Below are 21,683 nucleotides of genomic sequence, written 5' to 3'. Positions count from 1 at the left end.
ACAACCGTCCAACAGAAGCAGAACCGGGGGTGGAGAACATCTGTTAACATCTGTTCTCCCTCTTGCACTGAAGAACCAGGACTGGAGCCGGTTCCACTGGAGAACCAGAACTGGGAGCCGGTTCCACAGGAACCCATAGATCTGAAAGATGACGGTTCTGCCTCCTATTCTACTGTGTCTGTCTGTGTTGTGTGTCTGTGTTGTGTGTGTGTTGTGTGTCTGTGTGTGTTATTTGTCTGTTGTGTGTCTGTGTGTGTTGTGTGTCTGAAAACCTGATGACCTTCTGTGCTTTTATTTTGAAGTGAAGTTCCTGCTGTCCGTGGGAATCAGGGCAGAACATGAGTCAGCATCCATCTGCAGCAGAGCGTCCTGAAACCAGAACCGAGCTGGAGCTGGTTTGGACTCTGGGATCAGTTCCAGAAGAGGAATTAGGGGCACTTTAAGGTCCGGCTTAGTTCTGAATGACTGGAACTCACCTGGACTTTGATCCTGAAACCAAGAGCTGTGGGACAGTCTGAGTCGAGCAGTAAGATCGCGCTGAGTCGAGCACCAAGAACCCGCTGAGTCGAGCACCAAGAACCTGCTGAGTCGACCAGTAAGAACCCGCTGAGTCGAGCAGTAAGAACCCGCTGAGTCGAGCAGTAAGAACCAGCCGAGTCGAGCAGTAAGAACCAGCCGAGTCGAGCACCAAGAACCCGCTGAGTCGAGCAGTAAGAACCAGCTGAGTCGAGCACCAAGAACCCGCTTAGTCGAGCAGTAAGAACCCGCTTAGTCGAGCAGTAAGAACCCGCTTAGTCGAGCAGTAAGAACCCGCTTAGTCAAGCAGTAAGAACCCGCTGAGTCAAGCAGTAAGAACCCGCTGATCAGACACACAAACTGAAGCAACAATGAAGAAGAACCCTTTAAATTCAACGTGCTCTGAGGGGGAATTGTCACACTGATGTTTATCTCACCAACATCCTCCTCCTCATCCTCTGCTTAGGTGTGTCTCAGGTAAAGGTAAATCTCTTCTCACAGATATCCACCTATCAGCTGCCTTCGTGTGAAACTCACCTCCACACAGTTTTATTTTACATGACACACAAAAACACACACACACACACACACACACACACACACACACACACACACACACACACACACACCACACGCACACACATACACACACACACACACACACACACAGTCATGTCAGGCTCCATCGGCCTTGGTCACGACCCCCATTAACCAATCAGGGTTCTTTTTGAAACAAACACCCTTTATCTGGAAAGCCCCCCCCCCCCCATACATACATACACACTTGGTTTGTGTGTGTGTGTGTGTGTGTGTGTGAGTCAGTTAACCTCTGAGGACCTGCAGGTCAGTTTTCATTCATCGTTTCAGAGAAACTTCATCGTCTGCATCTTGGAGTCAGCCTTCCACACCACCAACCTGTGGCACAAGGGAATGTGGCTCCGCCCCCTCCAACTCACCTGGAATGAGCTGCAGGTGTCAGCATCAACAGGCCTAACAGTCCTTTACGTTATTGTCAAATATGAAATGAACAAATGTGGAAGTATTGGTTGAAATGATGATTGGAGCTGCAATAGGAAGTAACAACCAGATAGCATATCAGGTAAAATAACAGGTGAGACAACAAGTGAGACAGCAGATACAAAATAACAAAAATAACTCCAAACACAAGTGAGACACCAGATGGGACAACAGGTTAGACAACATGTGACACAACAGGTGAGATACCACGAGAGAAAATTGAGAAAAACAAGAAAAACCTGGTGAACGGATTGCAGGTAAATGGGAGTTACAGTGAATGTGTTGCAGTGAATGTGTTGCAGTGAATTTGTTGCGGTGACCGTGTTGCGGTGAATTTGTTGCGGTGAATGTTTTGCGGGAAGCGTGCTGGGAGAATGTGCTGCAGGGTGTGAATGCAAACCTGACACACGGAAGAATGATGACGAACAGCGGCTGGCGTGAGAACATGAAAACGTGAAAACATCAGGAATGTGGTCCGACTGGCTCTCCGTGGTTTCCTGTAAAACAGAGAATGCTTTATGGAACTGAAGCCCCGCCCACCTAACAGGTGAAAACGCAGGTCCAAAGTAGCAACTAAATGCTGATTGACAGGTGTCGAGGGCACGGACTGATGTTTTCCGTGACACGTTTCTGTTCAGTCATGTGATTCCAGGTGACACCTGAGGGGCGGAGCTTCGGACACTGATGTATTAACTGTGTTTTATGAAGTTTTATTTAAAAATGTTGTTTTCAGTCTGAAGTGATATTGAACCTGATGTTTTTATTATCTGATAAATTATGTCTTTTTTTTGGGTGACAACGAGAAATGTAACTATGAATTATTTTTCCTGGATATTTATAACTGCAGTGGTTTGACCTACTAGAAATAAGTTGTCTTTCAAAATAAATGTCCAGTTTTGGTAAAATGTGCATTAATAGAGAAATAGAAAAAAAAGATGTAGCACTGAAGATTTTAATGAGGATTGCACACTGTGTTTTTTCTGAAATTTTACATATAGTAGTTTTAGTTTAGTAAAAAGTGGTTGTAATAATCTCTGGCTTCCAACCCTGATTGGTCTTTTCCATCATTTTTTTTAGGAATTTTTTCAAATTAGTTGATTATCATTGTTATAATTAGGGCATCGGTGCGAAAGCCCTATTGTTTTTCGTAAAAATGTTCTTGTTCTTGGACGTTCTTCTTCTTACGTAAAGTGATTTGCCTTTTTGGAGGTTTTATCATATTCAAAAATTCATGAAAGTGGATACACATATGTCTCCCAGCAAAACATTTCGTATTCTAGTGGAGTCGCGAGTGGGCATGGCCAAACGGCAACTTTAAGCAGGTATTCGCGGTCCCTCGCGCGCTGCACGTCGGGGAGGCGGCGCGCCGGAGTGCAAGGGCCCGTACATCACTGCTTGCAGTTTTAATTGTCATTGGTTTTTGAACTTACAGACAATAATAATAGTCAGTCCAAGGCACGATTTCCAGGAAATTTATTTTGTTTTTCTCAATTATTGTTTGATTTATGAACTAAACAGAAAAGAAAGATAAAAAAAAAAAAAACGGGTTAATTGACAGACTTCATGTCATTTTAGTTGATTTTTTTTCACAGACATTTGTGTCTGGAGCTTCTTTTCTTTTTCTGTCCTACAGGAACACTTCATCTCCAAAGATGAAATAAGTTGGTTATAGGAATGTTTATTAATGTCTTATCTAACAATGCTAACTATGCTAACCTATGGATCCGCAGGCTGCATTCAAAATAGATGACCAAGAACAACATAGTTAACAACCAATGACATGTAAAATATGTTTGATATGAGAAGTTAGAATAAATATTGGACACGTTCACATATTTGTTGTTATAAATTATAAATGTTCCTTTTAGTGAACCAGTAATATTAGACAAACTTTGACGCCCTCCGCGGTCTCCATCTGTCATGTGACCTTCACACTGCAGGTCATCGGTGATCTCCAGTTTTATTCTAAATGTTCCTCAAAGAAAAAACAAACTGTCTCTATAAAATTTAACCTAAGAAATAGTTTAACATTTACACATTTAGTTTATTAAAGATCGATATCTGAAATAATTTTATAAATAGTTCACAGAAACAACATTGAAATAACGACTCGTGAGTTTCTGACAGTTCAAACTTTATTAGCAGTTTCTCTGTGTACAATCAATGAGTGCTCGTCATTCATCTCCTTTTAAAAAAAAGTCAATAGTGTCTGCGATGTAAACGATGGTCTGTATGTACACGTTAATGCGTGAAATCAGACACACAGAGCAGATCTCAGATCAGCAGCTGGTTTTAATGGTTCTGCAGACAGACAGGAAGACAGTGAGACAGGTTAAAGGACACAGAGATGCAGACAGTCGACTGGTGGACGACACATTTCTGTTTGATATCATTAAGGAAATCTAAAGCAGCCACAAACAGCCAATCAGGAGCCGGCTGGGGAGTCAAAACAAACAGGAAGCTGATGGATCGTTGTTGTCATGGCAACTGTATTCCACTGTGGGGACGGTGGGGTTATTTCTGTCAGGGAACAAGACACAAACACAGTTTCTTAACTATTAATGTTGATGTTGGACTGGAATGACTCGATCGGTGTTCAGTAATTACATCGTGTGATGATACCTGCCGCCGCTGAGCATCCAGAGGCCGAGCATCTACACTGGCGCTAGAAGGACAAAAGACAGATTTAAACAGACAGTTTTACATCAGTTTGTCCCTTAAATAAAAAATAAGCTAAAGAATCCTCGTGTCCCTTCACATTTCTCTCAGAGATACAAGATACCAGTTTGCCAAAAACTCTGAATCCAGTTTATTTGGTTAATCTCTATCCCTGCTCCTATGACCCGGTCCGGTCTCGGTGGTATCAGGCGGACCAAGTTAGTCCAGACCTCCCTCTCCTCTCCTCTCCTCTCCTCTCCTCTCCTCTCCTCTCCTCTCCTCTCCTCTCCTCTCCTCTCCTCTCCTCTCCTCTCCAACATGTTCCAGCTCCTCCTGGAGGATCCGAGGCGTTCCCAGACCAGATGAGGTCTATAATCCCTCCAGTGTGTTCTGGTTCCGACCCGGGGTCTCCTACCAGCTGGACGGGTCCAGAAACCTTCAATGGGAGGAGTCCGAGAGGATGCTGATCAGAACCTGAACCACCTGAACTGAAGAGGCAGCGGTTCTCCTCAGACCTCCTGACCCTGTCTCTGAGACTGAGTCCTGCAGAGGAAACTCACTGATGACCCAAAGATCAGAATCATCGGTGAGGGTTCAAACGTAGACCGACCATTACATCGAAAGCTTCACCTTCCAACTCAGCTTGTCTTTACCAAAACAGTCCGATACAACTCCTGCTTTACTGCTGAAGCTGCACCGAATCACCTGTCAGTCTGACCCGACATACTGAAGCTTCAGGAACAATTCACCGACCCGCAGACTCTGAGGTGCTGACCTCCCCACGACATGTTGAACATGACAGTCTGACAGTCATGACATCATCCTTTGAGATCCGGTCCATTCAAATCATAAACAGACTTGGTGACTTGGTGACGACCTGCTGGTGGACGACACCCACCGGAAACGTGTTTGACTTTCTGCCAAGAATATGAACACAACTACAGTTGTGTTGGAAAGCAAAGAGTCCTCCATGCCTTTAAGGGTAGCTGGTTATCTGTTGTACGACCAGGACCGGATCCTCATTGGTCCTCCTGAATCTGAGGTTCGACAGTCAGCCGGAGCTGGTTTTCTCAGCCTGAGAGTCTTGACACCTCGATATTAGGAGCACCCTCTACGGGAACCACCATCCTAATGTATCGGTCCACAGCTGCTGTCCCCAACCTCCTTGTCCCATTGAGGAGGCATGTTAACCAAGCCAAAGCCTTTAGCATCTCATCCACCCAGGGAGGTGCTTCTTAACAACCTCAGAGACATGATGACAGTCCCCGCGAGGCTTTAGACTCTCCAACAGAACCCTTGTTGGTCCAGCTCAGGAGTGTCTCAACACGCTGCTTCCGCTGCCTGACGATATGTCTAGTCACCCTCCCACCGAGAACAGCCTCGGGTAAGTCTTGTTCCCTGGTCTCTTCCATACTCCTCCCACCTCCTGCTGGTATGCCAGTACCGGTCTGCTGCTTCAGAAGATCCCTGAGGACTTCCCCCACCCCCACGTCCACCAGCAGGTTCTTCTGATCTCAAACACTAGTGAATAGTGAAGGATGTCAACATGCTCCACTTGGATGCCCAACCTCCCTTTGGATGTGTAAGACGCTCCTCTGGAGGTGGGAGGTCCCGACCCCCCAGACAGGGGTCCCTCCCAGACACCTAGGTTCACCCTCATGTTGGGATCTATCGGCTCATCTCTACACCAGTGAACAATGCATACGGCCACATATCAGAAGATTCAACCACAACAATGAGCCTACCTGTACCTGTACCAAATGAACTTCAGAACCTCCTCATGCTCCAACATGGAGTTTGTTATGAATAATCTGTGTCTCTCCCAGGAGTCCATCATCACCCCTCCAGGTTTCTCCACTGTTACCCTCAGAATGGGATGTACCACCTCCATCAGTACCCGTAGCAGTGGGTAAGGATGCAGCCCTGAAGTCCCCGAGAAGAACCACAGACCCCCCAGGTGGTTCCCTTTCGAGGACTCAAAACCCTAGCCCCCCTAACAGACTGCAGGCAGGTTGAATACTCTCGACTGCTGTTTGCTGCATGTGCACAAACAGCCGCCAGAGTCTTTGTCTGAGTAACAGACGGTTGCAGTAAGGCAGCCTTGGAAGGACCGGTTGGCCCAGTCTGCCACCGATGCCCATCCCTTCAGGTGGCGGACCCACAGGGTGACTGAGAACTAACAACCCGTGATCTCAAATGTGATTGGCTATAAGGCAGTGTGATATCACAGGAGGAACTTTACCCTGTGTGGCGATGGGCATGGAGTCATCAGATTGGTCAGGTCGGTCAGCAGGTGTCGCTGCAACAGAAACAACATGATGAAAATGAAAATCTGCAGCAACGTCGCTTCTCCGAGATTAATGCAGAGATTTGACTTCATGATCTTTAACTTCTGGAACCAAATCAGTCATCTGGACCTTGTTTATTCTGAGAAACTCAGAGTTCTCACTCTCTTTTTATTTTCACTTCGTGTTCGTCTTGAATTATTTTTCTGGACCACTTCAAGTCGGCCGATGAAGGTGTAGCTCAGTTACCATCCAAATTTTCAACATAAACATCTTCAATTCTTAAGATGATGAAGGTGAAGTTTAAATCTTGATTCTTTAATTCTTTGTGGTGTTTTCTATCTTCACTTTTCAGTTCTGGACCTTTATCACTGAAATCTTAATTTATTATTTTAAATATCTATCTTGATATTTGATATTTTTCAATTGGCATTAAGTTGAATTCTTCACCTGGACATCTTTCATTATGACCTTTAATTTTTGAATCTTGATTTCTAGTTTGTATCTGAACCTTCTTGTTCCTGAACATTTAAGTTCTTAAAGATAAAGTACATGAGGTCATGAAACACAATTTACCTTCAGGGGAGTCGAGAGAATCTGGAGTTGGCTCTCCGGGTCCTTCTGGTTCTTTTTTATCTGAGACTTCCTGTTTGATCTCATCCTCTGTTGCAGAGTCACCCTGGCTCACCTCCACCATGTCAGAGTCTTCCTCATCGTGATCAGTGTCCACTTCCTTTTTTGTAGGTTCACCATGGTCAACCTCAACCTCCTTTTCAGAGTCATCAGAGTCATCAGAGTCATCAGAGTCATCCTGGTCATCAGAGTCATCCTGGTCATCATGGTCAACCTCAATCTCCTTTTTAGGTTCATCAGACTCATCAGAGTCATCAGAGTCATCAGAGTCATCAGAGTCATCAGAGTCATCCTGGTCATCATGGTCAACCTCAATCTCCTTTTTAGGTTCATCAGACTCATCAGAGTCATCAGAGTCATCAGAGTCATCCTGGTCATCATGGTCAACCTCAATCTCCTTTTTAGGTTCATCAGACTCATCAGAGTCATCAGAGTCATCCTGGTCATCATGGTCAACCTCAATCTCCTTTTTAGGTTCATCAGACTCATCAGAGTCATCAGAGTCATCCTGGTCAACTTCATCCTCCTTCGTAGGTTCATCCTGGTCAACCTCTCCACTCTTTGCAGAATCTTCCTTATCAGTCTCCTCTTTCTCTATTGCAGAGTCATCATGATCGGTGTCCTCTGTCTCCTTTTCAACGTCCTCCTTGTTTTCATCAGTTGCATCTTCATTGTCAGTGTTGCTGTCCACATCACTGCCGTCACTGTCAGACTGACTTGGAGTCTCACCGTCCGCCTTGTCATTCACGCTGTCATCATCGCCTTCATTGCTGTCTTCCTCTGTAGGCTCATCCTCCTCACCTTCTTCTGGTTCTTCCTCCTCTGAAATCTCTTGTTCGCTGATTTCATCTCCTTCCTCATTGGATATGTCCTCCCCTGTCGGCTCCTCACTCCCAGCATCCTCGCCCTCCATTTCATCTTCTGTTGGCATGTTGTCATCATCGAGGCCTTCGTCCTCCTTGTATCCTGTGGTTGCGTCACCTTCAGTTTCAGAGTTGTCGTCAGTGGCAGCGCTGTCATCTGTTGTTACGACTGCAGAATCTTTAGTATCTGTGGATTACAAATATGTAACGATTATCAATATTTGATCATGTTCGTCATGAGGCTGAGTAATCTGTGGTCAGTCTGAATCCTGTGTAAATAAAACATTGGACACAGAGAAGTGTTTTAAATGTAGGACTCCTCCTTCTGCTTTCATAACAGTTTTAACTGTCTATCCTCCAACCAGCTGCAGGAGCTGGTCCACTGGTGCTTTTATTTTGAAGGTGCTCAAACATATGCCGAGCTTCAACACATCTGAAACCATATGAGCTGGTTTCAGCGCTGTGACTGTGGAGGTCATGTGATGCACGTTTGTCTCTACAGGATGTCATCATGTTGAAGAGATGCCTTAATAAATGATCAACAGTATCACATTGAAAAACTTTTAACTTTATATCTACAAACTAAAAATGCAGATGTGAAAGCTGGAAACCAAGTGGTGATCTAGTGATTTTAAAGAATAACACATTTAAGAAACGTCCCCATAATGACAGGACCGCTTATCATTCATCATCTATAGAGGAAACATGAACAAGTAGAAAGTAAATGTTTGTAGTCACATGAACCCTAGCATGTAGTATGTTCTCAGGTGTCACACCTACATGACCTCTATCATACTTACATAGCTAACATAGAGACGGGCCTTTAATTCAGCCTGTACGTTTTATTACTTCCTTATATTATTCATAATAACTATGGTTCTATGTTAATCACATCCTGATTATGAATATCACTACAATATAATAACATTTTCTACCAACCCAGAGTCAAAGAGGGTAAAAGGCTAAATGAGTCCTGTTTTTAATGCTTCAGTTTTCCATCCAACAGAGACATTATGTCAAATAAAACAACACTGACCTTCAGTTAACTCGGCCGACTCTGACGGAGCTGAAAAACAAAACACAAAAACCTGTTTCCTTCTATGTTTCTAGTGAATTGAAATTTCTCGTTCTTTCCTCAGGTTTCATTTCTTCCTCTCAGTCTCACTCAGTTGTTTTACTGTCAGAAGACAGAAGTCTTGAAATGGACAACATCTGACAACATCAACATCTGTAAGGCTAGAAGGAAGAAAGAAACCAGACGGCACATAAAAAATGACATTAACTTCAGCAGGTTCAGCTGCTTCTGTGGAGACAGTATAAGTACTGGTATCATGGTATTAGTATCATAGTACTAGTATCATAGTACTAGTATCATAGTACTAGTATCATAGTATTAGTATCATAGTACTAGTATCATGGTATCACCAGTGGCAGCAGTAATAGTTGTAACTAGTAACAGTATGTACAAGTACCAAGTAGGTGTCATAGTAGTTATCATAGTAGTGGGTGTACAAGCAGTAGAAACAATAGTTGTCATTGACAATAATGTAAGTTGCAGTAGCAGAGCCATTATCAGTATGAGTGGTACTAGTTTCAGTAAATACCATCTAGATCAGTATACATATCAGTATACACAGACATACACTAACAGACAGACTGGTTTGGTCTCTGGTGGTCCTCAGTTTTTTATTTTTTTTTTTTACATCTACAGAAGCCATTTATCAGTTGGTTCAGCATGTAAATGAACTTTCTCACTGTGGTAACCACACCCTCCATCTGCTGCTGAAAATGTAATCATATTTCCTCAAAACCCTGTTTTGTCGGACTACTTTTTATTAACATGTGAAGTTCCAGTAATGGAGGACAGCATGTGTGAATAAATCCCATCACAGCAGATGTTTGTCTGATGATGATGTGTCCAAGTTTAAGGAAGCAGTTTCATGTTTCTCCTCTTCGATGACGGTGTGTTAAAGCAGCTACGTTGACTTTAATCAAACACAAGTGGATCATCTGGTAGAAAACACTGCAGTATCTCTGCTACAACTCTAGATGATGTCGCTCCTCTGAAGAAGAGAGTCATGAACCAGAGGAAGTAGTCTCCATGGTACAACTCAGAACTACGCTCTGCTAGGCAGCGACTAGAAAGATGGAAAGGAAATGGAGTTCCACTAATTTAGAAGAATTTCACCTGCCTGAAAGGAGAGTCTAATATTATATAAGAAAGCTCTTGGTAAGGCCAGAACTTTATATTATTCATCATTAATAGAGGACAACAAGAACAACCCCAGGTTTCTTTTCATCACTGTAGCAGGCTGACAAAGAGTCACAGCTCTGTTGATCCCTCTATTCCTTCAGCTCTCAGCAGTAATGACTTCATTAACTTCTTTACCAATAAAAGTCTCACTATCAGAGAGAGAATCGGGCAGACCCTTCCTGTTACTGTCACTGATGTGTTGCTAAGCAACAGCAGCCTCGGAAGCAACCGTAAGACCAGATGTAAACTTGGAACATTTCTCTCCTGTTGAGCTCTCTGAGTTAACTAGAATTTTTTCTTCATCTGGATCCTCTAGCTATCTGTTAGATCTCATCCCAACTAAACTTTTTAAGGAAGTCTTCCCTTTAATTAATACTTCCATATTAGATCAGATCAACCTATCTATTGTAACCGGCTATGTACCACAGGCTTTTAAAGTGGCTGTAATTAAACCTTCACTTAAAAAGCCGACTCTTGATCAGCTGTTTTAGGAAACTACAGACCAATTTACAACCTGACGTTTATTTCTAAAATCCTTGAAAACATTGTTGTGAATCAACTTTGTGCTCATTTCCAGAGGAATGATCTGTTTCTGAAGATGTTCATGTTTTAGAGTTCATCATAGCACAGAAACACAGGTGGAAGTTACTAACATCTTCTAACAGCCACAGATAATGGACTTGTTCTTCTGGACCTCAGTGCTGCTTTTGATATGATCGATCACACAATTTTATTACAGAGATCTGCAGATGTTATGAGGACCAAAGGAACTGTATTAGACTGGTTCAAATCCTACTTATCAGATAGATTTCAGTTTGTCCATGTCAACAATGAGTCTTGCAGACAAATTACAGTTAGTGATGGAGTGCCACAAGGCTCAGTTTTCGGCCCAATACTTTCCCACTGTACATGCTTCCTTGAGGAGATATCATCAGGAAACACTACATAAACTTCCATTGTTATGCAGATGACACGCAGCTAAATCTTTCTATAAAACCAGATGAAACAAATAAGTAAGTAAAACTTGAAGAATGTCTGAAAGACATAAAGGCCTGGATGACCAACAATCTCCTGCTTCTAAATTCAGACAAAACAGAAGTTATTGTACTTGGTCCTTAAAACCTCAGAAACTCTTTCTCTGATCTCTTAGTTCCTCTGGATGATGTCGTCTTGGCCTCCAGCACCACTCTGAGGAACCTTGGCCTGCAGCACCACTGTGAGGAACCTTGGCCTCCAGCACCACTGTGAGGAACCTTGGCCTCCAGCACCACTGTGAGGAACCTTGGCCTCGGGCACCACTGTGAGGAACATTGGCCTCGGGCACCACTGTGAGGAACCTTGGCCTCCAACACCACTGTGAGGAACCTTGGCCTCCGGCACCACTGTGAGGAACCTTGGCCTCGGGCACCACTGTGAGGAACATTGGCCTCGGGCACCAGTGTGAGGAACCTTGGAGTCCTCTTTGATGAGGATTTGTCCTTTAGCCACCAGATAAAGCAAATCTCCAGAACTGCCTTCTTTCATCTACGTAATATTAATAAATTCAGGAAAATCCTTCCTCAGTGTGACACAGAAAAACTAATTCAGGCGTTTGTTACTTCTTGGCTGGATTATTGTAATTCCTTGTTGTTAGAACGTCCAGATTGCTCATTAAAAACCTGCAGTTGATCCAAAATGCTGCAGCAAGAGTACTGACGGTACTACCTTGGACAACTCTGTTATCCCCGACCCTGACTGCTAAGAACCTCAGAGACACTCGACAGTCAACTCTCTCTTACTGCCAACATCACTGCAACAACACGTTCCTGTAGATACATGCTGCACAACATCAGGAGAATACGTCCTCTTCCCACTCAGAAGGAGGTCCAGGCTCTGGTCCAGGCTCTGGTCCAGGTTCTGGTCATCTCACGTCTGGACTACTGTAACTCCCTCCTGGCAGGTCTACCTGTAAGTACCATCTGACCTCTGCAGCTCATCCAGAATGCCGCAGCTCTACTGGTCTTTAACCTCCCGAAATACACTCACACTACTCCATTCCTCCTCCTCCTCCTCCTCCTCCTCCTCCTCCTCTCCCTTCACTGGTTACCAGTAGCTGCCCGCATCCGTTTCCAAACATTGGTACTTGCGTACCATGCTGCGAACAGATCGGGTCCAGTCTACATCTAGGACATGGTTCAACCTTACATCCCAGCCCCTCCCTCCGCTCTGCTTCTACCAATCAGCTTGTTGCTCCTCACTGAGCTAAACACTCTACAAAATCACAACTGTTTGTTGTCCTGGCTCCTAAATGGTGGGATGAGCTCCCCAACGACATCAGGACAGCAGAAACTCTGTACATCTTCCATCACAAACTAAAAACACACCTCTTCAGACTTTACCTTGAACAGTAGAACTTTAGTATCTTAAAATGGAACTTACTGATCGAACTTTGTAGCTTGGCTTTCTGGAAGAAATTGTATTTTCTTGATTCTTGTTGTTCTGGTTTTGTACCCTCATGTTGAAATGCACTTATTGTAAGTAGCTTTGGATAAAAGCGTCAGATAAAAGACATTTAATGTATTGTAATGTAATTTAGCAAGAGAGATCATATTTCTCCAGTTTTAGCTTCTCTTCACTGGCTTCCTGTGAAATCAAGAATAGAATTTAAAATTCCCCTGCTGACTTACAAAGTTTTTCACGACCAGGTTCCATTTTATCTCAGAGATCTTATAGAACCACATCATCCTGACAGATCTAATAGAACCACATCATCCTGATAGATCTTATAGAACCACATCATCCTGATAGATATTATAGAACCACATCATCCTGACAGATCTTATAGAACCACATCATCCTGATAGATCTTATAGAACCACATCATCTTGACAGATCTAATAGAACCACATCATCCTGACAGATCTTATAGAACCACATCATCCTGACAGATCTAATAGAACCACATCATCCTGACAGATCTTATAGAACCACATCATCCTGACAGAGATCTTCTCTCAGCCTACTTGTGGTTCCCAGAGTTTCCACCAGCAGGATATAAATCAGAGTTTCAGTTTTCAGGCTCCCAGTTTGTGTTCAGGAGCAGAAACCCTCTCGAGCTTTAAGGTTCCACTCAAAACTTTCCTTTTTGATAAAGTTTGTAGTTGGAGCTGCTCAGGTGAACCTGAACCAGCCTGCAGTTCTGCTGCTGTAGACCCAGGCTGCTGGAGGACCTCCCATAATGCACTGTGCTTCTTTCCTCGGACTCTTTAAATCTCTATAACTCATATCTCACTATCACATCTCATTAATGTCACCTTTTTCTCTCCCATAGTTTCTTCTTATTGTCTCCATTCAGTTCCTTCGCTCGTGTAGTTTCTGTTCTTTCTTCTGCAGATGTCCGTCATGGCGCTGCATGTCTCCGCTCTGTGATTGTCCACCCACCAACAGTTGATGTCTTGTGTCTCTATGCTGTCCTTTTCTCTCTCTGAACTCCTCTCACCCCAACCGGAGGCAGATGCTCCGCCCACCTCTGATCCTGGTTCTGTTAACAGATGCTCCGCCCACCTCTGAGCCTGTTCTGTTAACAGATGCAGATGCTCCGCCCACCTCTGAGCCTGGTTCTGTTAACAGATGCTCCGCCCACCTCTGATCCTGGTTCTGTTAACAGATGCTCCACCCACCTCTGAGCCTGGTTCTGTTAACAGATGCTCCGCCCACCTCTGATCCTGGTTTTGTTAACAGATGCTCCGCCCACCTCTGATCCTGGTTCTGTCGGCGGTTTCTTCCTGTTAAAGGGAGTTTTTCTTCTGTTGGAGGTTTTTCTCCCTTAAAGAGGAGTTTTTTTCCCTTCCTAGCTTATGTGGGAATTGTTGAATTGATGAATTGTTGGTTTCTCTGTATAATATTGTAAAGTTCTGCTGTAAAGACTTTAATGTGTTAAGTGCCATGAAATAACCTGTGTTGTGATTTGGTGTTATATAAATAAAATTCAATTCAATTCAATTCAATTAATAAACATAAAACATCACCACAGACTGACATGTATGGAGCTGATATCTCACCTTCAGTGTTGTCCATCATGGAGTTTATGTCATCGTTGTCGTCTGAACTGGCTGACGTCTCTAAATAATCAATAGAAATCATCTTCAGTAGAGAAGCTGTCCTGTGCTGTTTTGGTGAGCAGCAGAATTTAGTTAGAGGGAACAAAGATTTACTGCAGACTAAACCTACTGCAGACTAACCCTAAAGAAGAATAAACCTACTGCAGACTAAACCTACTGCAGACTAAACCTAAACCGAATGTGTGAACCGGTGTGAACCGGTGTGAATGATGTACTGACCTGGTGATTCAGTCGTCTTATCTGATTCTACAGGAACTGAAAAACACAGACAGGTAAATACAAAGATAGGTAAACAGACAGACAGGTGAACAGACAGACATACAGACAGATGAACAGACAGAAACATGAACAAATAGACACGTGAGCAGACAGACAGATGAACAGACAAACAGGATGTCCAAATTACTCATTAAAAACCTGCAGCTGATCCAAAATGCTGCAGCAAGAGTACTGACGGGATTTAACGAGAGATCATATTTCTCCAGTTTGAGCTTCGCTTCACTGGCTTCCTGTGAAATCAAGAATAGAATTTAAAATTCTCTTGATGACTTACAAAGCTCTACATGACCAGGCTCCATCATATCTTAGAGATCTTATAGAACCATATAATCCTAGCCGAGCACTTCTCTCTCAGTACGCTGGTCTACTTGTGGTTCCTAAAGTTTCCAGAAGTAGAATGGGAGGCGGAGCTTCAGTGTTCAGGCTCCTCCCCTGTGGAACCAGCTCCCAGTTTGTGTTGGAGGGGCAGAAACCCTCTCTAGCTTTAAGATTATACTCAAAACGTTCCTTTTTGATAAAGCCTATAGTTAGGGCTGGCTCAGGTAGACCTGAACCAACCCTTAGTTATGCTGTTATAGGCCGAGGCTGCTGGGGGACCTCGTTACATGCTGAGCTTCTTTTCTTTCCTCCTACTCTTTAACTGACTCATACCACACCATCTTTTTCTCTCCCATAGTTTCTTATTATTATCTGTTGTCTCCATTCAGTTCCTTCGCTCACGTAGTTTCTGTTCTTTCTTTTCCAGATGTCCCGTCATGGAGCTGCATGTCTCTGCTCTGCGCTTGTCGTCTCCACCAACAGTTCTTCTCTTCTATCTCTATGCTGTCCTTTTCTCTCTCTGCTCTCCTCTCACCCCAACTGGTTGAGGCAGATGGCCGCCCACCTCTGATCCTGGTTCTGTTAACAGATGCTCCGCCCACCTCTGACCCTGGTTCTGTTAACAGATGCTCCGCCCACCTCTGATCCTGGTTCTGTTAACAGATGCTCCGCCCACCCCTGAACCTGGTTCTGTCGGAGGTTTCTTCCTGTTAAAGGGAGTTTTTCTTCACTCTGTTGGAGGTTTTTCTCCCTTAAAGAGGAGTTTTTCCCTCCTAGCTTATGTGGGAATTGTTGAATTGTTGGTTTCTCTGTATAATGTTGTAAAGTCTTGCTGTAAGGACTTTAATGTGTTAAGTGCCATGAAATAACCTATGTTGTGATTTGGCGCTATAGAAATAAAATTGAATTGAATTGAATTGAATTGAATTGAATTGAATTGAATTGAATTGAATTGAATTGAATTGAACTGAATTGAATTGAATTGAATTGAATTGAATTGAATTGAATTGAATTGAATTGAATTGAATTGAATTGAATTGAATTGAATTGAATTGAATTGAATTGAATTGAATTGAATTAAAATAAAATTGAATTGAACAGACAGGTGAACAGACAGACAGGTTGTTCTATGCTCTCAGGAGTGTCTGTGGAGACAGACGTATATATAAACATGCGTGTCATGTCATGTGTGTCATATATTACTTGTATGTTACCTGGCTGGGCGGTCACAGGCTGATCTGTGCTGCCTCCTAAAGCATCAACAACAACAAAAACAACAACACCAACCGAATCAACACAAACACATCTGAGGGCTGTTTCTCTAAACCTGTATCTGGGATTAAGTTGTGATTCACCAACTATTCTGAGATCTGTCCTCTGAAGCAGGATCGGAGGTTACCATGGTAACTTTTAACCCTGTGTTTTCAGGACTATGAAGCTTCATTTCTTACTGGGATACATCACCATGGTATCTGATGCTGCAGACCAAACCTGCTACAGAGCAGTTTGAGTTCAAGATAACAGATCAAAAAGCTCCGCCAACTGCCGAATCAATTTGAGTAGTAGTTGGCGGAGCTTTTTATGATGTAGAAGATGTGCTGACGGTGAGACTGTGGAGGACTCAACGTCGTCTGACTGAATCTGATACAGAGATGCTGGATGGTGACCCTGCTTCAGGGTGTGTGTGTGTGTGTGTGTGTGTGTGTGTGTGTGAGTGTGAGTGTGTGTGTGTGTGTGTGTGTGTGTGTGTGTGTGTGTGTGTGTGTGTGTGTGTGTGTGAGTGTGAGTGTGTGTGTGTGTGTGTGTGTGTGTGTGTGTGAGAGTGTGAGAGTGTGTGTGTGTGAGTGTGAGTGTGTGAGTGTGTTTGTGTGTGTGTGTGTGTGTGTGAGTATGTGAGTGTGACTGTGAGTGTCAGTGTTTGAGTGTGAGTGTGTTTGTGGGTGAGTGTGTGAGTGTGTGTGTGTGAGTGTGTGTGTGTGTGAGTGTGAGTGTGTGTGTGTGTGTGTGTGTGTGTGTGTGTGTGTGTGTGTGTGTGTGAGTGTGAGTGTGTGTGTGTGTGTGTGTGTGTGTGTGTGTGTGTGAGAGTGTGAGAGTGTGTGTGTGTGAGTGTGAGTGTGTGAGTGTGTTTGTGTGTGTGTGTGTGTGTGTGTGTGAGTATGTGAGTGTGACTGTGAGTGTCAGTGTTTGAGTGTGAGTGTGTTTGTGGGTGAGTGTGTGAGTGTGTGTGTGTGAGTGTGTGTGTGTGTGAGTGTGTGAGTGAGTGTGTGTGCGAGTGTGAGTGTGTGTGAGTGAGTGTGTGTGAGTGTGTGTGTGTGTGTGTGTGTGTGTGTGTGTGTGTGTGTGAGTGTGTGTTACCGTTCAGGTGTGCCAGCAGTGCTGCACTTCTTTCTGAAACAGAAGAGAAAAACACATTTGTTGCGTTTATTTTGCTCCAGATGTAAAAGTAAACATTCTTTGGTGAGTTTGGTTTGTTCAGGTTGTCCCTGTAATGACCACCCCGGCCTGTAGGGGGAGCTGGCTGCACTTTACAGTCTGAAGCAGCATCACTGCAATGCTGTATTTTGATTGGCTGCTCCTCTCTTCTTATGACTCCACTGGTTTTGATGTCACCAGAGGGTGTGACATCACAGGGTTAAAGGTCAAAGTTCCAACTGAACCAAAGACAGATTGATTAACTGATGTTTACCGTCATCTGTTGTTTCCTCTGGAAGCAAAAATAAACAACAAACATGAGATGAGACTGATTATCGTCGACACTGTTAATATTTGTATGTCTGCACCATACTGTCATTTACCAAAGTCATAACTGGCCAATATTATTTAAAAATTATATTATTATAAACAACAGCTGCTAAATATGGAAAAAGTAAAAACCAATAAACTTTAAAACAACACGAAAAAAACAAATAAACCAAAATTAGTTTGAGTTGTAAACTGTATAATGATAATATTATTACAATAATATAACAACAACAACAATAATAACAACAATAATAGCAATATTAACAATAATAATGATAACAATAATAATAATAACAATTATGATAACACGAATAACAATTATAATAATAATAATAATGTAGCAAAATATTTACAGTGATTGATGCCCTTACATTTATAAATATATAAATAAGCATTTCTCAAACATGACTGAAGTAAATAATCAATATAAAATTTATAAATGAACAAAATTGTGTACTAATCATAAAAACAGTATTGATTAATGATGATGTCACAACTTACTTTGGACTGGAGCCGCGAAAGAAACAGCAGCAAGAGCAGAGAGCAGCACCACAACACACCTGCAACACACACACACACACACACACACACACACACACACACACACATTAGCATCTTATTTTCCTTCATGACACAACAACGTCTTGAAATATACAAAATATAATGAAAAATATTTCAAACACCTGAGAATATAAAAACTGTTTGTGTGTAAACATAGCATTTTTTAAACAGTTTGTAAACAAAGCTTGTTTGTAAACATATTTGTTTGTAAACAAAGTTTGTATGAACATGCAAATAAATTTGGTTTGTAAACATAATTTGTTTGTAAACATAATTAGTAATGAAACCTGATGGAACCTGATGGAACCTGATGGAACCTAATGGAACCTAATAGAACCTGATGGAACCTGATGGAACCTAATAGAACCTGATGGAACCTGATGGAACCTGATGGAACTTGATGGAACCTAATGGAACCTGATGGAACCTAATGGAACCTCATGGAACCTGATGGAACCTAATGGAACCTAATGGAACCTAATGAAACCTGATGGAACCTAATGAAACATGATGGAACCTAATGGGTGGGCGGTGCAGTGGTTATCATTGTTGCCTCACAGCGAAAAGGTTTGAATGCGGGCCTTCCTGTGGGGAGTCTGCATGTTCTCTCTGTGCCTGCATGGGTTCCCTCGGTTCTCCAGCTTCCTCCCACCACCCAGAAACATGCACCTCAGGTTAATTGGTGGTTCTACAAAATGTCCCTGAGGTGTGAATGGTCTTTGTTTCCGTCTGTCTCTACATGTTGGCCCTGTGATGGACTGGCGGCCTGTCCAGGTGAACCCTGCCTTTGCCCAAAGTGAGCTGGGATAGGCTCCGCCCCCCGTGACCCTGTTCAGGATAAAGCGGGTATTGATAATGGATGGATGGATGGAAACCTAATGGAACCTGATGGAACCTGAAGGGAACATGAGGTGATGGATGTGAGCTCATGAATCTCAGGTGCAGTCAGGTGAAACCGGTCCGCAGCCCGACGGCTTAAATGACTGCTTCTTTGTGTTCCATCCGCGGAGCAACAACAAAGCGTCTCTTCTTTCCAACGTATAGAGAGACGAGCTGCAAGACAACACCGGCTCACACAGCTTTAAGGTTCATAGAGTGAAAGACTGTTTGTCATGCAGCAGCTTTGTTCTCAGCACACAACTCATAAATCTGAACAGACGTCAGCAGGAGAACAATGTTTTCAGCTCCCTACTGAACAAATTTTAAAATGTTTAAACCTGCCAATCAGTCAAAAAAATGTTTTAATTTGAAATGTCAAAGAGGAAAAAAGTCTAAAGTCCCAAAATGGAAAGTTGACAGAAAGTCATCAGGTGATAGCGTTTCTTTCTGTCTTCCATCTGCAGCTGAGAATAAATTAACAAACTGAGCTGAATGAAGTTTAGACAAGAATATAGAGGAACTCACCAACGCAGCATGTTGTTGTTGTTGTTGTTGTTGTTGTTGTTGTTGTTCACTGGTCGACACAAATCCAACTTTAAGGAGACCAATGTTCAGTGTTTGTCGACTTTCTGAACTCAGCCGAAACAGGGCAGCAGCTTTATATCCTCCTCCTACTACTCCTCCTCCTCCTCCTCCTCTTCCCTCTCCTTCTCCTTCTCCTTCTTTTCACTCCTCCTCCTCCTCCAGTCATCCCTCCCTCTGATCACCTGCATGTCTTCACTTTAATCCTCTAAATACGCTCATTCAGTTCTACAGTGTTGATCAAAGTTGAATGTTTGGATTGGATGACTAACTTCTGGGTCCCTGAGGTCATTTTCATTTGATTTAGTTTGAGATTCAAATGTCCATAAACTCATATCATTTATTTTAACACACATGCTACTTTATTTTCATTTAAAGTAGTCACATCGCGCTCGTGTTTTTCTCTTTTTCCACATCACTTTTCTTTTGAACGTCTCTCAGGTTCTCGGCAGACTGCTTTCCTTTGCTCCATCCATCAGGTTTGGTCTGTCCATTTGAGGACGGGTCTAAATGCTGGAATACATCTGATCTTCTGTTACTGAACACTTTAGATTTAAAACTCTTCCTCGTTCCAGAACCTGCCGCCATGGTTACCGAATTTTCCCACAATTCACCTTCACTTCAGTTCTCTGAACAGCATCATCATGACTCGTCGCACTTCACCGCTCCTTTATTCAGTCTGTGTGCGTGTGAATGTGAGAATGTGTGTGTGTGAGTGTGTGTGAGTGTGTGTGTGTGTGTGTGTTGGAGATTTAGCTTCACATTTATTAGTTTATCATATTTGAATCATATGTAATTAAAAACTTTGTAATGTAATTGACAACTGAAAAGATAAATGTTGAATAATGCGACCCACAAAATGTTTCTAAGCCTAATCACACAGCAGGTTTGACAAACCAGGCTCAATACACAGAATTGGCTAATGTAGCACTGAAACTAAACTTAGTCCAGTTTAACTCTGCATTTAGAGCACATTTAAAACCGATTTAAACTATATTCAGACAAAATTTAAACCTGGTTTGGAGCAAATTTTCTTCCAAGTATGGCTTCCTGATCAGAATTTTGTACAACCCCGTAACATGGAAATAATTCATTGAAACTCATCTTTAATTAAAGATAGACCAAGGATAACATATCTAATCTGAGACATTTTATTGTTTTATATCAAATATATTTTCTCATTGTGAATCTGATGTCAGCAACACATCTCTATAAAGTTGTTCCAGGATCATGTTCACCACTGAGCTGCATCACCTCTTCTTTTAACAACACTCTGGAAACCTTTGGGAACTGAGGAGACCAGTTTGTGGAGTTTTAAAAGTGAAATGTGGTCCCATTGTTGCCTGACAGAGGATTTCAGCTGCTCAACAGTTCAGGGTCTCCTTTGTTGTATTGTTCATGTCCTGATGCTCCAGATGTTTTCAATGATTGACAGGTCTGGACTGCAGGAGGCCAGTTTATCAGCGGACTCTTCTACTAGAGAGCCATACTGTTGGAATACGTGCAGAATGTGGTTTGGACGTTGTTCTGCTGAAATAAACAAGACCTTCCCTGAAAAGAAGTGTTTTCAGAAGTGTTCCTGAGCCCATGCAGTGATTTCAGCAACAGAATCTTTGTAATTTTACATTGAGGAACATTATTCTTAGATTGTTGAACTATTTTCCAACACAGTCTTTCACAGAGTGGTGAACCTCTCCCCATCTTCACTGCTGAGAGACTCTGCCTCTCTGAAATGATATTTTTATACCCAATCATGTTACTGATCTGTTGCCATGGTAACCTCATTAGACGTCAGATGTTCTATCAGGTGTTTCTTTTATCTTTTGTTGACTCTGTGCCAACTTTTTTGAGATGTGTTCCTGCCACTAAATTCAAAATGAGCAAATATTTTCAGAAATTTATAAACTTTCTCAGTTTCAACATTTGATGTGTTGTCTTTTGTCTATTTTCAATTAAATATGAGTTTATGTGATTTACAAATCATCACAGGTTTTTT

General features: G+C 42.6%; 1 protein-coding gene across 3 annotated transcripts; it reads right to left on the bottom strand.

Annotated features, from left to right (window-relative positions):
- Nucleotides 1-3,650: 3,650 nt before the first annotated feature.
- Nucleotides 3,651-19,723, bottom strand: stm (starmaker). Of its 3 annotated transcripts, none has more exons than XM_069149888.1 (12): nt 19,631-19,723; nt 18,167-18,225; nt 17,610-17,627; nt 17,279-17,311; nt 16,138-16,173; nt 14,546-14,581; nt 14,267-14,326; nt 9,009-9,038; nt 7,053-8,159; nt 6,434-6,490; nt 4,141-4,198; nt 3,651-4,053 (listed from the first exon to the last, which is right to left on the bottom strand). In XM_069149888.1, the coding sequence occupies exons 1-11, from the start codon at nt 19,639-19,641 to the stop codon at nt 4,188-4,190; spliced, it is 1,458 nt and encodes a 485-aa protein (XP_069005989.1). In that variant the 5' UTR covers nt 19,642-19,723; the 3' UTR covers nt 3,651-4,053; nt 4,141-4,187. The 3 variants fall into 3 exon arrangements, with proteins under 3 accessions (XP_069005989.1, XP_069005988.1, XP_069005990.1); XM_069149887.1 differs by having other exon boundaries at nt 4,156-4,198; XM_069149889.1 differs by lacking the exon at nt 16,138-16,173 and having other exon boundaries at nt 4,156-4,198.
- Between the last annotated feature and the right edge of the window lie 1,960 nt (nt 19,724-21,683).

The sequence above is a fragment of the Embiotoca jacksoni genome, unplaced genomic scaffold (assembly GCF_022577435.1).
Source record: "Embiotoca jacksoni isolate LCO1_2020_lvr unplaced genomic scaffold, fEmbJac1.0.p SCAF_150, whole genome shotgun sequence".
Classification (NCBI taxonomy): Eukaryota; Metazoa; Chordata; class Actinopteri; family Embiotocidae; genus Embiotoca; species Embiotoca jacksoni.
The sequence above is the reverse complement of the archived record's forward strand: the minus strand, read 5'-3'. Positions and strand labels throughout refer to the sequence as shown.

Bases quoted from the DNA above. Each gene is read 5' to 3' on its own strand.
- stm (XM_069149888.1), bottom strand. The intron at 16,174-17,278 runs GTAACACACACT...TTGATGCTTTAG, and splicing joins ACTGCTGGCACACCTGAACG to GAGGCAGCACAGATCAGCCT. The intron at 6,491-7,052 runs GTAAATTGTGTT...TTTCTGTTGCAG, and splicing joins TTCTCTCGACTCCCCTGAAG to CGACACCTGCTGACCGACCT.